At 39.3% G+C, this 18155-nt stretch overlaps 1 protein-coding gene across 4 annotated transcripts in view; it reads right to left on the bottom strand.

Moving 5' to 3' along the window:
* SK (small conductance calcium-activated potassium channel) overlaps window positions 1-18155 on the bottom strand; it is a 218892-nt gene that overhangs the window by 55162 nt on the left and 145575 nt on the right. For 3 of the 4 annotated variants that reach the window (XM_090371553.1, XM_090371562.1, XM_090371570.1), the window contains exon 3: window positions 7290-7385. The exons of the other annotated variant lie outside the window; for it this stretch is intronic. In XM_090371553.1, coding sequence (XP_090227679.1) covers window positions 7290-7385 — 96 coding nt within the window. The remainder of the gene's footprint in view (window positions 1-7289; window positions 7386-18155) is intronic. 4 annotated transcript variants of the gene reach the window in all.

The raw sequence follows: 18155 nt of genomic DNA, 5'->3' as shown, positions 1-18155 counted from the left end.
GCTGTAAGAGTGGAAGATCGCCTTATTAGCGTCAAAGAACTAACTTCAGAGCTCTTTATTAGTGCAAAGGTCTGTGGAAAACATCATCCATCAACAGTTGCATATGAGTAAAGTGTCTGCTAAATGGGTTCCCAGACTTCTCACCAATTACCAGAAGGGAAGGGCCCAATGTACGCGTGAAATGTTTTAGATGTGCCAGAGAAAAGGGCTCTACTGTGACAGCAACTTATTATTCCAATCTACTCATAAAACTACCTGCTGCTATAAAACAAAAAAAAGATGTGCTCCTGCTTCACGACAATTCCCCTGCGCATTCCTCTCATGCTGCAGTGTGCCCACAAATGTGGGTTTGACACTGTCGCATCCTGCCTATTCCCCCACCTTCGGATTTCTTCCTCTTTCCTGCCCTGAAGGCTTTCTTCGTGGAAAACACTTTGCTGCTGATGATGAGGTGATTTCTGGCGACTCGTGGCTTGAAGGACAGTGAGAAGACTTCGACAAAAGTGGCCCCCGGAAGTGCATTGAGAGTGCGTCATTTTATCTGGTGACTATGTTGAAAAAAATGTAATACATGGTGTTTAACTTCAACCTTCTCTCACAACTACATCTGTTGGATAAAAATCCTTTTTGAACACCCCTTCTTGTACTTTTTGGGCCAAACCAAAAACTATATTGGGAATGAGCAAACCCAAGTTCATAAACACCAAGAAATAAACCCTTTTTTGAAAATTTATGACATAACGTAATTTTTAAAAATGATCTTAGGGGAGTTCTTTAACCTGTCTGTGGCCTTCATTAATCTTCCAAATCAGGAATTCCAGCGCATAATAATAACAATTAAAAATCGAGCTTAAAAAGAAAGTTATTTTTAACAATCTCTCTCTTTTTCTCTCTCTATCATCTTGATATAATTTCCAGACAGCTTTTTGCACGTTCTATTCCTTCATCTCTCCAACTTCTCTTTCTGGAACTGTCTGTCCTCAGGAGCCTTAATTTACGACATCTCATCCGAAAAGTGTAAGCCTTATGCCTTTTTGAAGTTCCTCCTATAAAGAAAACGGGATTAAAATGATAAAACAGAGGCTCAAAGGCACACGTCAAATATCCGGTTGTCATAGCAACAGCATTTGTAGTCGTAGCAACGCCAGAGCGGATCATCCATTTGCCGTTGACAGGGAACAATTACAATTTCAGGAGAGGCATTTTATTAATCACACATAGGCAGGGGAACATCTCTGAGCACTCGTGCTCAAATTTTCTCCTCTTAGTAGGATGCTTGTACCGCATAAAAGATAAATTAGGCAATTTCATAATGGTAGAATGAAATAGAATTTTTTTTTGTACAGTAGGTGACAAAATAAAGTAGCTTCCATAATGGACAAAACGTTTCGGGTTGTATTATCATTCTCTTTTTCAGGTGAATCGAAATACAACATTGTGCAACCGCGCGGATAATAATTACAGCAGACGAACACCAGCCGAAAATGTTTATTTATTATCATGAATAATAAATACGCACTTATTTCCAGTCAGCAACACTAAGCGCATCCGCTGCTTTGTCTGCTGATATTACTCTTGAAAATAGCAGCTTAATTCCAACCCACGCTACAACCTGCCTAAGAGTTCCAATTTCTTCAATAAATGATCAAAGAGATGCAGGATGGATGGGATCCAGAAACCAGATGAAAAAGGAACTTTATTTTCCACCTCCTCTCGCCTCTTCTTAATAGAATGTGTCTGGAACCAAAGGACTTATTCCTCAAGATGCTGATTAGGTTAGATACAGAGGTTGCCCATGGCAACCGAGGTAATGCAGCTGATCAAACAGGAGATGCTAATAGAACATCTTTTCCACTGGTCGCACAAGTAACAGAGGAGTAAGATTAATGTTCAATTAGTGAAACAAGAGGTGTCGTAATGATGAACCGGAAGTTTTAAATTGATCATTTCCGGTTAGGAAAGATTACAATTGACCTTCACCACAAATTATTTTGTCCCCCATTTTTTTTACTATAAAAACAAGCGCGTTTTTATTCCCATTAAAATATTAATTATTATCCAATTAACGTAGTTACCTCATCACTCTCGAAAATAAATGACACTGACCTTTGTTTAACCTCTACAGAAGACACGTTCTAATTGGCTAATTAGTGCTACTTGCAGGCAGGAAGATTGGAGAACTAATCAAGGACATTGGCAGGCAAACTAGCTTATTGCTTTACGAACTTTTCTTTGGGAATCGTGTAAGGAGTAGCAGAAGTGACCTAAGGATTTCTGAAAGAACTTGGGCGTTGACATCACTAGGGTGTCACCTATGATTTGTTAATTAGGGACAGGAATTGAAAACCCCGAGTTTTGGGGTATTTTATGGTGAAGAAAAATGTAGTAATGACGTGTGTCCCAATCCTCTCACTTAGAGCTTGTGTGTGCTGCGACAATGTCGACCTGCATTCCGAGCGGACACATATCACAGTCCGTTAGTTTGAGGTTTTCCGAGTCTTTTTCAGCGCCATTCCTCTTCAGCCTGCAGATCACATCACCAATCTTCAACCTAGGAATGCTCAGTGCCTTTGTGTTCGATCTGTGATGTTTGAGTAGGACCTGTCCAATTATCAACGAAGGGGTTTCCGGATATTAATGGTAGGCAGTATATATACTGCACCATCACCTTGTCTTGAGGGGGATCATGGTTAGTCTCAAATTATATAAATAAAAATTAATTCTGAAACTGGGATGAAGATCTAGCGGATGTGCTCTTTATCAAAGTTTTTTTTTCTTTTTTCGTTTTCGTTTGGTCGCCCGCTATCACAGCATTTGCCGGAAGGCACTTCAGCCGTAATTAATGACCTCCGCAGACGTCTCGCGATACTACTGTTGACTGTACCACAGAGCCCGGTGAAAAATAGCGGGTAGAAGGAAAAAAATGATACCTTGGCGTCAACAAACCAATTATTCAGGCTGAGTTATCGGATGATCTGTTCAAAATGAAAAGTGGAAGAGGAGGGAGCTCGTGGTGCCAGAGAGTAACAACGATTCCAATACCGTTTATTAAAGGATGCCGTGAAATATGGCGGTGATTATCGATGCCTGACCTTGGAAGCAAGTTCCACTCCTGAAAGATAAAAATGTTTTCTAATCGATCTAACCACACTCACGTTTTTATACTCTACCTACCCATGCAAAGATCATCCCTACATCCATACTATCCCATCACTTGTGGGACATTTATTGAACTTATTGATCTTACCCGAATTCTGTATTCCATTCCATCCGAAAATATTCAATTGAGTTAAGATCTGTCGTCCGTGCTGGTCATTAAAATGCTCCGATATCATTTCCCTCAATCCATGTTTTGTGACATGGAGGCATTCTTCACGTCCACCAAAGTGGAAGAGCGAGAAGCATGACTCATTGCGCCATAGGACCAATTAACTGCTTCCAGCTCTACGAATCATGGAAATACGACAGATCTGCCTGTAGTTGCTTAACGTTTCTAACTCAGATGTCTAATGGTAACCAGCTGCCTTAAGATGTATTGGTTCCTGTCATTTAACGCTCATTTGGTCGCTTCTTGGCTCAATATCCCTTCTGGACTTTCACTTTTGCAGAATATAGCCAATTGTCGATTCTTGAAGGTTAAAATTCCTTGAACATAGCATTCACACACAATTTCCTACAATCAGAGTGGTGTTCTATAACTTTTTGAAGGACAGTGTAGATCTATATCCACTAAGAATATCCAATTAAAAAATCTCACCTCTGGTCTTAAAGGTGTTTGTGTCCCTATACTTTTGCGAGTGTGGTGTATTTTTATTCACTGTTTATGAGTATTTTTTTACATCATTTCACTGGCTGTCTTTGCTATTTTCTCTCTCTCTCTCTCTCTCTCTCTCTCTCTCGTGACTTTTAGATCTCGTTATCCAAATCAGACTGAGTAGTATTTTGAAATTTTACTTTCAGATAATCTCATTTTATTGGCCACTGCTGTCAAAAACATTTCTCCCTATTGGCCAGATCCAGACCCCAGTTTTTATACAATTCCATACATAACAAATGGTGTTTGTTTACACTTTGAATATAAGACAAAAACAAACATTTGTGGAAAGATTGGACAATTTATCAAACGAAACCTTAAAATGTCAAAATATAAATTGTTGTTGTTATGTTATTTAATGGCACAAAGGCTGCTAAGGCCATCTTGTGCCCGATATAAATTGTCCAGTGATGCATATATAGGGAAGAGTATATTTGCGTACATTAAATTATCTATTGATCGATGCCAATTGCAAAAGGTTTCAAATTTTTTGGCCACTGGGTATAGTTATTGTTGGGAGGTGCTCAAACATCCTCCCCGAAGGTTGGATCTTTCTCCATCAGAATTTGGTCCCTTGAAAAAATCTATCATAGTATTAAGCCCAATATAAACATTTTATGTTTCACTATAAGTACACTAGTGTTCAAAAAGTTACAATATAACCATTTTCCGTTGGTGCTCAAAAATTTAAGTACACTGGTGCTCAAAAAGTAAAGGCGTAAAAAAAAAAAAAAACGCGATACTTTTATAAAAGCAAATAAAATTAGAAATGAATTTGCGCTTAGTTTTTCATGATCTATTTTTATCTTTCGATATAACGCAATTATATTCCCGGGTTTGTTTACTTCAAGATTATGCAGCCCCCTCTATATCACAAAAAAAAAAAAAAGAAGCGATTTAATTTCTATTTATTCTAACGTTTCCATTTATAATTTCAAATAGTTGCCAATTGAGAGATTCTGGCAAGCAGATCCGGAATCTCTGGAATCCAGGTATTCGGTTGTCATAGCAACGGAAACCTGTCCCCCCTTTGTAGGAAGCGGCGAAAAGGGCAACGACCACCGTTATTAAATATGTCACCAGGAACGCAGGTTGCAGCAAACAGCCGACGGCGGATGGAAGATTACAAGTTTGTATCGCGCACATGCACCCTCCGATAAACGAACGCTGCGCATGATAAACGGCGGAAGGTACAGCCGAAGATTTAGCGGCGTTAAGCGACGAATTTCGGACGAAAGTTCGCTACTGTCACGGCTGCTATCCGCAGGTTTGCACGCGCTAATTCTATTAAACGTCTGTTTAATTTTCATCTTTCGAGTTTAAAGCGTTTGCACACGTAGAATACATTGTCACGTTCCTGGAACCGGTTCTGTACAGTCTCGGTCTTTTGAGATGGCGCATTATCGTGTTGGAAGCACCCATTTAGAGATGGATGATCTAGGGTTGGAAACAATTTCGGGTAACCTGCGAATGTTTTATTGGCATCAAGGGGACCAATTGTGAATCGTGAAGACGTTTCCCACCATCAGCTGGCATTTTTGACACGAGTTGGGGGTCCCACTAGGTGCCCCGCGGCTGAACGAACAACAGACCAAGATAATCCAACACTAAACTACACAGACTACATAAAAACTTACAATATCTCTGGCCTTTAGAGAGTTTGTACTGCGACACAGGGTACACTACACAGAACTGGGGGGCCCCAGTACCCCTTAACAAGAAACAATATATATAGCTGACACGATGGGGGGCATGCACTGATGCTGTTTCCACCAAATACTGTCACAATGGGCTCAACAATATTTAGTTTGTGTCCATTATGGATCATTAGTACGCAGTTCCAATATTAAATTGTGTTTTTTGCCACTATGCGGCGCTTATATCTTAAGATCCATCAGACTAAGGTGTGCCAATCAGTTCTCATTGAGACAATTACAACACGTTCAGTAAGTTCAAGATGATCAATGGTTATTAACAAAATCAAGCCGAAAGAAAGGATTTGGATCAAAACAGGATGGGATTAAAATATCCCCAGCTATCCATATTATGCCTTCAGCTGTGGGGCAGAGACCAGAGCATCTGCTGCCCCAACATTCTTTTAAACAGAAAAGAAACCATCAAATACTCGTAAATTGAGCTCTAATTTTTTTGTAACGCCTCTTATCACTAATTTCTGATCGTATGAATAATTACCAACTCCATCTTCAGGAGATTCTGCTTCAAGTACTCCATCTGGCGTCCATAACCATACTCTGGTTTATTTATCAGCTATAATATTAATTATCGCTAGTATCTTATTATAAAAATAATTATAAATAGATTGGGCCCTTGTGGACAGCACAGTTGATATAACCAACGTCCTCCTCAAACCAGGGTGGAAAAGACCTGAGTTCGATTTCAATGACGTGAGCAATTTTTATGGGCCTTTTTACAACTTTGCTGGTTAGTGGTCTGGTTTTTTCTCCCGGAAACTCGGATTTTTCGCGTAAAGTGTGGACACTGGAATTTTCTTCCTCTTTAATTTTCAACAGAACTGTTTTTAAACTCCTTCTTCACAGAGCCGCGTTCCTTTTAAAAGTAAGACCCCAAAAAGTAAGTAAGACCTCAACTATAGTTTCCTTGATTCCTTTCACTCGCTTTTTAAAAGATGGATATTCAAAGACGTCACAAAAACTCCTTCTTAAATGTAAGGAGGCTTCAAACGCAGCTTACGTCTGTGATATATTAGAGTGCAAATTGTATGGGAGGGGCCCCGCTCTATTGTACACAGATTTTTCTACCTTGCTACCGATCAGAGAACGCGAAAAAAGTGTTTTTTTTTTGCTTCGCATGTATTTGTGGGATCTCATTGTGTGAGTGTGTTATTTAGAGATTGATTTTTTGAGGAAGAGGAGAAGGAGCACACGCCTGGTTCACAACTCCTGTATAGGAGAAAGCGAGACAGTTTAAGGTGATACTTATGTTTGTTTAGGCGCTGAGAAAACTGCTTTTCACATCACCAGATTTAAAAGAGAAAAAGAGAAAGAATTTAGAGAAAAGGAATGCTGAATGTCTGAGATTTTATACCTCAAGTTTACTCCTCAATAGGGAGGAATAAATTCCTCCTTATGGGTCGTTTGTTCAATAATAGTCGTCCATCAATAAATGGTTAGTGCTAGATGTATGCAGATTTTCGAAAAGAAACTGTCCAGCGTTTAAAGAGGAAACTATCATTGATCTCCTCCTGAGGATTCCTCATGAAGATTCCTCATTCCTCACTGCCATTAGATAGAATCTATAACTAACCATTTTGTTGGATGAGAATGTTGATTGAATCCTATTTGGTAGCATTGATGTAGATGTTTGGTGTGCGCTGGAGAAGCGACTTTTACAGGGGCATCGATCAACTTGATTGGTTTTGTAGATGATTTTTTATTGTAGGAGATTATGCAAATTAAGTTAGGAGACAATTTTCTGGAGATAAAAGGATACTTACTTGAACTTCTAAAGCGTGATAGGCGACTATAAGTCCCAACAACATCAGTGTAGAAACAGAAATTAAAGTTTTTACCGCTGTGGAATAGACAGATGCCTGAAAATGAAAAGAAGAAGATAAGAGTATGTCTGTCAGAAGCATATGCAAATTGAATTTGATGGGAACTATTTCATTATTTAAAATTATATGCAAATTAGTAAAGATAAACACTTTCTGGTAGAGAGGATACACCCTTTTTGGGGAACTAAAGTTCCAGACGTTGATTTGAATAAATTGAATTTTGCTTAAGGATTTTATAAGTTCTTGTTTAAAGAATGGTAAGAAGGATTAATCAAAAGAATGGTACGAATAATTAATCTCAGTAGTGCAGTGCAATTATCGAGAATAAGAGAAATGCAGATAGGGTGAGGTTTGAGAAAGCGAGAATAAGATAGGGAATGGCACTGAGGTATAGGCAGAGAGAAATATAGGGGGAGAGAAAAAAAGGGGGGGGGGAGCAAAAGAGAGAAACAGAGGAGGAGAAAATAGGGAGAGAGCGAAAAACAAAAACAGATACGTGGGAAAAATACAGAGAAATATAGGGAGAGAAGAAAGCAGGGAGAGTGAGAGAGAGGGAAAGAGAGAAATAGACAGAAGGAGGGAGAAATTCAGAGAAATATGGGGAGAGAAGAAAGCAGGGAGAGTGAGAGAGAGGGAAAGAGAGAAATAGACAGAAGGAGGGAGAAATTCAGAGAAATATGGGGAGAGAAGAAAGCAGGGAGAGTGAGAGAGAGGGAAAGAGAGAAATAGACAGAAGGAGGGAGAAATTCAGAGAAATATGGGGAGAGAAGAAAGCAGGGAGAGTGAGAGAGAGGGAAAGAGAGAAATAGACAGAAGGAGGGAGAAATTCAGAGAAATATAGGGAGAGAAAAAGAGTAGGGAGAGAGTATATGAAAGAAACACAAGAGGGAGAAAATAGAAAGAAATATAGGGAGAGAAAAAAAGGCAAAGGGAGAGCGAAAGAGAGAAACAGAGGAGGGAGAAAATATAGGGAAAATAGGGAGAGAAGAAAGCAGGAGGAGAGTGAGCGAAAGAGAGAAATAGACAGAAAGAGGGAGAAAACACAGAGAAATATAGGGAGAGAAAAAAGCACGGAGAGAGCAAATACAGATTAATATAGGGAAAGAAAAACAAGCAGGGAGAGAGCAAAAGAGATGCTGACAGGAGGGAGAAAATACAGGGAAAATGGGGAGAGAAAAAAAATCAGGGAGAGTGCGAAAAAGAGAAACAGACAGAAGGAGAGAGAAAATACAGAGAAAGATAAAAGGCAGAGGAGATAATAAAACCAAGAGGGATAAAGGGACAGAGGGGAAAGGCAGAATGTGACAGAGAACCAGAGAGAAAGATAAAAAGTAAAGAGAAAGGGAAAGTCAAAGATATAAAGAGAATAAGAGACACAAGTAGAAGATAAGACAAAGGTAGAAAGAGAATAAGAGAGACAAGTAGAAAATAAGAAAAAGACAGAAAGACAGAATAAGACAAATGAAGAGAAAGAGTGGAAGAAAGAGAGTGAGAACAAGAGAGAAGCGAAGAAAGAGAGAGAATAAGACTGAGAAAGGGAGAAAGACAAGAATTAAATGCAGCGATAAAGAGAGAACGAAACAAAGAATAAGAATGAGAGAGAGAGAGAGCGAGGAAGACAAAAACAAAAACAGAAGTGAAGACAAAGAACGAAAGAGAGAAAGACAAAAAGAGTGAAGAAAAAAGAGAGAAATACAAAGAGCAAAACAGATATTAAGAAACAGAAATAAATACAGAGATAAAGAAAAAAAGAGAGACAGGCAAAGAGTGATGGAGTGAGTAAAGTAAAGAATCAAAGACAGAGAGAGAGAGTGAAAGTGAGGCGGATCAATTTGAATGTTGTTTACGCCCAGTTTGCTCGAAGGAATGATTTTGCAAAAACAATTTTCGCCACCCGCGCCATACAAATATTACTGGCTTCGAATAGTTGTGTTCTTTCATAAAGCTCGTTACTACGCAACCCTCACGCGCTTCGCTACATCCCTCATTCAATTTTCCTTAACGCTCTCTTGGAAAATTTTGTCAACAAAATTTATCGCGAGACGCGCCGCGGATGAATTCGTCGATGAAAATGTGATCCGGCACAACAGAGTTTTTAATTGAAGGCCCTCTGAAGGTGACACACGCCCAGTCCAAACCTAATATGGAGATTTTCATCCCGGTTAATTAACACCTCGAGGAAAATCCATCCTACTCTTAATAGCACCGTGGCGCAATGTCTCCACCAATTCTTTTCCCTCAATTGAACTCGAGGACTATATTCCAGAGCAGACACCCGGACACATTAACTCGTTACCATGGCAACCTGCTCGCTCTTTCGGAGGACAATACCTGTGCCAGACCGAGAAAATTGAAAAGTTTCTCATCTTTGCAAATAGAGTTACATCCGAGGTTGATATACGCGCCTGTTTAAGCGCCTGATCCTAAATTATTCACGCGTTCTACAAACTCTGAATTTATAAACACTGCTCGCGCGCGCAAGAGGATGGGACAACAGGAAATCTTAAGAAATCCAGATCTTTGCCAATATTAATTTCGTCTCCTCGAATGATGGTGTTAAGAGAAAGCAACTTCTTCCCAGAATTCCACTCGTCAATCGATAATACCTGGTGTCCTTAAGGTGAAGTCATTGCAACTGGTGGATGGAACGTTGTCTTCTTCATCTACCTGTAGATTATTGCATAACCGACCCGATGGACGATGTGGAGATGGCTTCGAGGATAATACATACAGGTCACGCGAGCGTAAAAATCTAAATTTTTATATTCCCAAAAGAGGTTGACCATGGTCCCAAAAAGCCATTAAAAGAATCTCTTTCCATGGGCTTTGTCCCAAAGGAGAGCGGATTCCAGGAAGTATGGGTTGTTATTGATTTCCGATAGGCTGTCAATGTCTATAGCCGCGAACCCAAAAAGAAACGAAGGTAAAAATCTCATTGACAGCGATTAGCTGTCCCAAACACTTGTTTTGTGTCGACAATGACGTGGGCTGTGACGTCATCATCAGCACGGTTTATGTTGCGCACATCTGGTAGGAATTATCGGAGTCCTAATTAGCGGGCTTATTAAGTACCGTGTACGGGACTATTAATATCGCTCGAGGGTGTGTCGCTATTAGCGATAGCGTTCGGAGGATCGTTTGTAAGCGACCTCTGGAGGTGGTTTCTGTTTAAGCTTTGTTCGTTTGGAGTGGATTCGGTGTTGTTTTAATGTTTGTTTTTTTTGGGGGAACGTTAAGTTGGTTTTCTCCCAGGTGGCGCTATTTAATTAGGCTCTCTCTTTCTCTCTCTCTGAAATAGGTGTATTTTGGAGCGTTTTATTGGAGGATGGATTACTTGAGCGAGCGTAATAATTGGATCCGAGGATGGAACTGTTCCTCATCCGACATCGCTGGACACGTACAACACCGGCGCTCGTTTGCTGTTTTTTAACGTTCCCGCCCTAGAGGGCATTTGGTGGGGGGAGGGGGGTAGTCGGCTTTGCTGCGTCCGAGCGACAGTAAACGCTACGAAAAAGGTTGAAGAGTGGAAAAATCAATAGCGCACTACAAGTATCGGTCTATTGCGTTCAACTCGTGCGTTTAACCAATAACATCGATGTATCGTGTCGTGCTCGGCTTTACTCAATCATACTGTTGGATTAGGGGGGGAGTACAAAGTAATCGATAATTTCCCTCTCTCTCTTTCTTCCCCATTGTCTATCTATCGCTGTGCACCTGTTTCTCGCAAACAACTTTCCACCTTCCTCCTACACACAATCTCCCCTCACACACAAATCTCTCTCTCTCTCTATAGAATATTCTCTCTCTCTCTCTCTTTCTGTTTCTCTCTCTTTCGTTCTCACTATGACACATTCTCTTTCTCTCTCTTTCCGTTTCTCTCTCTTTCGTTCTCACTATGACACATTCTCTTTCTCTCTCTTTCCGTTTCTCTCTCTTTCTTTCTCACTATGACACATTCTCTTTCTCTCTCTCTTTCTGTTTCTCTCTCTTTCGTTCTCACTATGACACATTCTCTTTCTCCCTCTTTCTGTTTCTCTCTCTTTCGTTCTCACTATGACACATTCTCTTTCTCTCTCTTTCTGTTTCTCTCTCTTTCTTTCTCACTATGACACATTCTCTTTCTCTCTCTCTTTCTCTCTCTTTCGTTCTCACTATGACACATTCTCTTTCTCTCTCTCTTTCTGTTTCTCTATCGCGCAGTCTCTTCTTTCTATCTCTCTTTCTTTCTCACTATGACACATTCTCTTTCTCCCTCTTTCTGTTTCTCTCTCTTTCGTTCTCACTATGACACATTCTCTTTCTCTCTCTTTCTGTTTCTCTATCGCGCAGTCTCTTCTTTCTCTCTCTCTTTCTTTCTCACTATGACACATTCTCTTTCTCTCTCTTTCTTTTTCTCTATCGCGCTTTCTTTTCTTTCTCTCTATGGCACATTCTCGCCCTTTTTATGACACATCCTCTCCCTCTCTCTATGCCACATTCTTTTTCTCTTTCTCTGAATTTCGCTCTTCCGCTCTCTCTCTCTATATATATATTTTTTTTCTTTCTATCTCTCCCTGACACATTCTCTGTACTTCCTGCCCTTTCCACACATCTGGTAATGTCTGATAGGGCACAGCAACACCCATAAACACTCTTTATGGGTGTTGTCTATCTTCCTCTTTCGCACATTTTCTCTCTTTTAGCCTTTCTCGTTCTCTCTCTCTTATTCTCTCTCATTCTGTCCCTCCCTTTTAATTTGCTTCATTTTTCCTCTCTTTTATTTCCTCTCATTCCGCGTTACCCTTCAATCCTCTTTCCCATTTCGCTCTTCGCTCTATTTTAAATTCGCTCTGTTTGTGTACTCGTATTAATCCGATAGTCCTTCCCATTTTGTTGCCTTCCACATGTGGTGTTTAGCTGCCCAGTAGTTTTCTTAACCTCAGTGTCCTCGTCTTGCACTCCCCATCTTCTTCCTCAGTATCTTTTTGTACTCGGCCCTCCTCCCACCATCGTGCGCAATGTGCTGACATTGATTAATCTGGAAGAAACACCGAGTGTGACGAAAGAAGAAGCGAGGAAAAAGGGGCGGACAGGAAAAAGGTAGAGGGGCGAGTGGAAGTGTACTAATGCAGTGAGGAAGAGAAGCCAAACACGATCCGAGAGAAAAAAGGAAATGAGAGGAAGGATCTGGTGGCTGCATTCCACGCGTTTAGTGGCCGCGAGATTGACTGGCGGCATTTCCAACTTCCTGTCTCGCGAACGCGTGAAAATGCGTGAAGTCAGCTGCAATCCCCCGTGAGCGTCTTACTTCAACTGTCCAAGATTCGGACTCAGAAATGCAATCACTCATCCCAAGATGTCAAGCCCGGAGTAGTTGCGAAGAAACACAGAAATCGCAACTTTATGGAAAGAAAAAAAGAAAACACAGAGAGAGAGAGAGAGAGAGAGAGAGAGAGAGAGAGAGAGCGCTGGATGGATGAATAAATAATATAAATGTATATATATATACACGGTTTAGAGACAGAGATATAAGAAACAGAGAGAGAAAGAGAGAAGACAGAAAAAGAAGAGAGAGAAAAAGAAATAAAAAAAGGGGGAGAGACAAAGAAAAAAGAAATTGAGTGAAATAAAGAGAACGCTAAAAAGAGAGAAATTAAAAGAGGGAGAAGCAGACACAGAAAAGAGAGAAAAGAAATAAACGAAGTACAGAGAGAGAGAGAGAGAGAGAAATAGTAGACAGAACAGAGGATAGACTAAATACACAGGAAGAAGACAGGAGAAGGAAAAATAAATAAGGTAGAGAGACAACTAGAGAGAGAGGCAAATAGAGAAAAAGAGAGAAGCAATTACAGAGAGAAGAAACAGAGACAAATAGAGATATATATAGAGAGAGAAATGGAGAGAAAGAGAGCGAGAGCGAGAAACAGAGAGATCAAATAATTTGGTCCATCGTCGTAGTAGGTGTTGGACTTTCACCTTAGTGCAGTTCCGATTCTTAAAGAGAGCCCAAAATCACCGTTCATCAAAACAACTCTCTCTCTCTCTCTCTCTCTCTCTCTCTCTCTCTCTCTCTCTCTCTCTCTCTCTCTCTCTCTCTCTTTCCAGCTCATGGTTTATGCATAGCCGTCTCACACCGCTTGCTGCTTCCCTTTCTATAACAGAAGAGCCTTAATTAGGTAGGAGGAACCAGCGCCTGAATTTTAAATCGCCTTTTCTTTCCTGTCCCCAGGAAAGCCCTCCCCGAGGGTGTTGATAATTTATCTTTCCATCGATGTTCGTCTTTCTATTGCCGCTTAATGGCCGGATATTTTTAGAGAGTTTTTTGGCAGGTGCGGAGAGGACAATTTTTTGAAACGCAGCTCCCGAAACGTAACTCACTTAAACGTTAATGCGGAAAGAAGGCAGCCGTAATTTATGTTAGTCTCAGCTTCCGAGAATTCCTGTGTCAACACGAGAAATGCCTTAATTGCGAGCAAGTTGAAATAATTTCATAAAACGAAAGCCGGCCCTGGTTGGAACGAGGAACGGCTTTAAATGGACAGTCGATGCATTCGCACACTTCCTGTAATCTGGCGGTCTTCTGATTCGCACACGCCCGCCCGTACACAATCTGCTGCCTCTCGCGTAGTACCCCCCAACCGACTCGTGTTTCGATTGTGATTCTTGAACGCACGTTCCCCCTCGGCCTCCCCCTCACTGTTTACAGTGCGAGAAACGCACCTACACTATCTGTACGCTCGCGAAGATGTATCGATCGGCCTCCATCCCTAACCTGCCATCTGGCATGACGCTGTTCCGAACACGGAGCTGCATAAAGGTCACCAACACACCGCTTTTTTTCCTTTCTCCGCAGCCGTATCTTTTCTACGGGAGTCAAAGTGGCTAGGAAATTGATAAGGTGAAACTGCGAGGGTGTTCGCCTTCCATTTCGTTCACTTTCCTCTAACCAAAAGTTGAAAAAAGACCTTCCATATGTTCAAGGCAACGCTTACTCGAAATCAGTCATTAAAGCTCATAATGATTCAACAATAGACCCAACATGATCAGCTTCAATGAAAGTTAGAAATTACCCATAGGGTGAAACAAATGCATAAACAGTTTTGAAAGGAGAAAAAATTTCTATCCAAAAACGGAAGTTTTATGATGAAAGGTAAGATTTTTGAGGTATCATGAAAGATTTTTGTTAAAATATTAAAATCATTATGCTCAGTGAGTGGAAATTGAGAAAAATATGCATTTACATGATGAATGAGCAGAAATTGACAAAAATCCGCATTCACGTGCTGAATGAGCAGAAATTGACAATAGGCATTCACGCGCTGAAAGAGCAGAAATTGACAACAATAGGCATTCACGCGCTGAATGAGCAGAAATCAACAACAATATTTATTCACGCATTGAGAGAAAAACAGAAACTGACAACAATACTTATTCACGCGCGGAACTTATTCACAACAATACTTATTGGGCACGTAAATGAGTATTGTCAATCACTGAGCAGAAATTAACAATACTCATTCACATGCCCAATAATTAGAAATTTTCAACATTAATGAATTGACGCGCTCAATAATTAGAAATTAACAACAGTAAATTAATTTTCTGTTTATATTCGAGTGCGACCAAACAGTTAGAGGAGTTCACAAGATAAACATAATGCAAGAAACAGCACCATATTCAGCAGTCACCGGGCTTGAAATCCGGTCACTCAAGGCACGTGTACTTATGCACCCGCGCGCCTGACCACTAGGCTACGGCGGCCTTTACTCATTCACGCGCTCAATAATTGGAAATTTACAACAGTATTCAATCATTCAGGCGCTAAATAATTAGAAATTCACAACGGTAATTATTCACGCGCTCAATAATTGGAAATTTACATCATTAATGAATTTACGCGCTGAATAATTAAAAATTTACAACAGTAATCATTCACGCGTTCAATAATTGTAAAGTTACAACATGAATGAATTTACGCGCTCAATAATTAGAAATTTACAACGGTAATTCATTCACGCGCTCAATAATTGGAAATTTACATCATTAATGAATTTACGCGCTGAATAATTAAAAATTTACAACAGTAATCATTCACGCGTTCAATAATTGTAAAGTTACAACATGAATGAATTTACGCGCTCAATAATTAGAAATTTACAACGGTAATTCATTCACGCGATCAATAATTGAAAATTTACATCATTCATGCGCTCAATAATTATGAATTTAGAACAGTACTATTCACGCGCTCAATAATTAGAAATTTACAACAGTACTCATTCACGCGCTCAATAATTAGAAATTTACAACAGTACTCATTCACGCGCTCAATAATTATGAGTTTAGAACAGTACTATTCACGCGCTCAATAATTAGAAATTTGCAACGGTAATCATTCACGCGCTTAATAATTGGAAATTTACATCATTCACGCGCTCAATAATTATGAATTTACAACAGTACTCATTCACGCGCTCAATAATTAGAAATTTACAACAGTACTCATTCACGCGCTCAATAATTAGAAATTTACAGCAGTACTCATTCACGCGCTTAATAATTAGAAATTTACAATAGTACTCATTCACGCGCTCAATAATTAGAAATTTACAACAGTACTGATTTGCGCGCGAAATTAGTGGAAATTGTTCTTCTTAATTTTGAACCGTTTAGTTTCAGACGTGTTGTGTTATGAAATGTGATAACTTTTGGAGAAAAAGTGATAGAATTAATACTAATTCTAATAAATACTAATAAATAAAAAACACGAAAAACTCCCCGGTTGCCTGAATATAAATATTCACTAATAATTAAAAATGTATGAATTAACTCCACATGACATTAGAATGTTTTAAAAGATTTTTTATACGAAATTACTCACACTCTACGTTACCTTAGTATTTTTGTTTATGTACTCAAAGAATAAAATAATTTTTATTTATTCCTTTTTTTGCAAAACGTTCCGAGGAAATAAAGTTAAGAAACTTCTAATTTTAAGCAATAACGGGTTAGCTGGACTAATTATAAGGTTGTTTTAGGGTGATTTATAGCTGAGGGTTAATGAAGTTGCAGTTTAATGTGGCAAGTAGAAGCGATATACTTGAAATTATACAGGATCTTTCATCCCGAATTTATCTTTCTTGCTTTATGAGTTGAAATGTGGTGGTTATTTTTTCACGGGGACTCTGAATTTTTTTCTGCTCACAAGGAAAGAGACGATCATGCTATGTTTATAACATTATGATGATAATAGTAACGCTTCTATTATTTATGTTAACATTAGTAGCTGAAGAATACATTTTTAAATCTTTATTTAAACGTAGCCTTGTATTTTAAACACCTAAAACTTTGTTTAAATGATTTCTAAATGCCATAATTTGATCTTGGATGATTTATAATACCATTAACGATTGAAAGAAAATTTCAACGTGCATTTTAAATAAACATTTTTATTTAATTTGCTGTACAGAGATAATTCTCTGTGATTCTTAACGAATATTTCTTCTATTCTTCCAGTACATCTTTACAGAAGTTCTCAAGGTTTGCTATTTCTTATTTATTTTTCCTAACAGATCAGGGTCATTTGACATGCAGGACAGAAGACCCGAATTATAGGCAATCCAGAAAAACGCATTGATCGTTGTATAATTCGGGAAATGGGTGAACAGTTCAAGGACATTACTTGAGAAATACGTAATATGCAAATGACCTTCAAGAAGGAAATGGCGCGAATGGCAGGGCTATATTAATATGTTGGTTTCTTCATCAATATTACTTGACAGCTTCATAAGGCCTGTGCAGTTTATTGATGGCCACCGATAATAGAGGGAAGAGGGAAGGCAGGCAGGCGAAAAGGATGGCATTAATTCGGTGTGCACATTCTTTTTTGTCTCTGGGTAAGGTCAAAACTAAAAAAGGACGAATGTGTGGTATAATTCAGCATTACTATAAACGGAAGCATCTACAATTACCATGTTTTCAAAACATTACAATTTTCTCCAGCAGCATTCATATACATATTTGAACAATGCACCTAAGATAAAACTTGAAGGGTTTGGTAAACGTTCTTGGTCGACCAAAGAGCAAAAGGATCGAGACAAGGTTGAGGTTTTAGGCTGTCAGAGGATGAAATAACTCCAAAAATCTTCAGAAAACTAGCAAATAGTTACCATTCGATGTTTCCAGAGTAGAACATGGACAACAGATATTTTAGATATGATAAAAAGAGATGGGGACCTAAAGGAGAACTTCGTGGGACTCACGAAGTCATGTCTGCAATCTCCAAAGATCGATCGATCTTTTCTGTGAGTAAAGTTCGCTCTATTTTATTATAAATAGTTTTTTGTAGAAGGGAATGTAAGAAAACGTTAGATTTAACCGCGATTTCTCTTACTTCCATCTATTGCGGTTAAATTTTGGATCCAAACAACAACTAAGCCCTTGGCCTTGTGGATGAAAGAGGTTATGCAAAGTTTTATGCACTGATTCCAGTGGAGCGTTTGAAAACATTGCTGGTAGACAGAGAGGAATTAAGAACCGGACTGAAACTAGTTAGGTTAAAAAGTACTGGTACGGAAACGAACAGACAGAAGGCTGATGGATGCTTCAGAACTGCGTGGTAACAATGGTAACGGGATTATATTATTAACCTCACATCAAGAACACATGGAGCAGTTCTCACATAAGTTAGCAAAATACATATACACGATAATTGACCTTACGGACGAATCCAGGCAGCGATCATCCATTTTGGTCCATTAATAACTGCTCATTGTCCTTGGCATTTCAGGATTTCTTGGCTGTCATTTCCTTCCGGTAGGAACGCTA

This window comes from Mastigoproctus giganteus, chromosome 1, assembly GCF_048544385.1.
Source record: "Mastigoproctus giganteus isolate SK-2022 chromosome 1, ASM4854438v1, whole genome shotgun sequence".
Lineage (NCBI taxonomy): Eukaryota > Metazoa > Arthropoda > Arachnida > Uropygi > Thelyphonidae > Mastigoproctus > Mastigoproctus giganteus.
The sequence above is the reverse complement of the archived record's forward strand: the minus strand, read 5'-3'. Positions and strand labels throughout refer to the sequence as shown.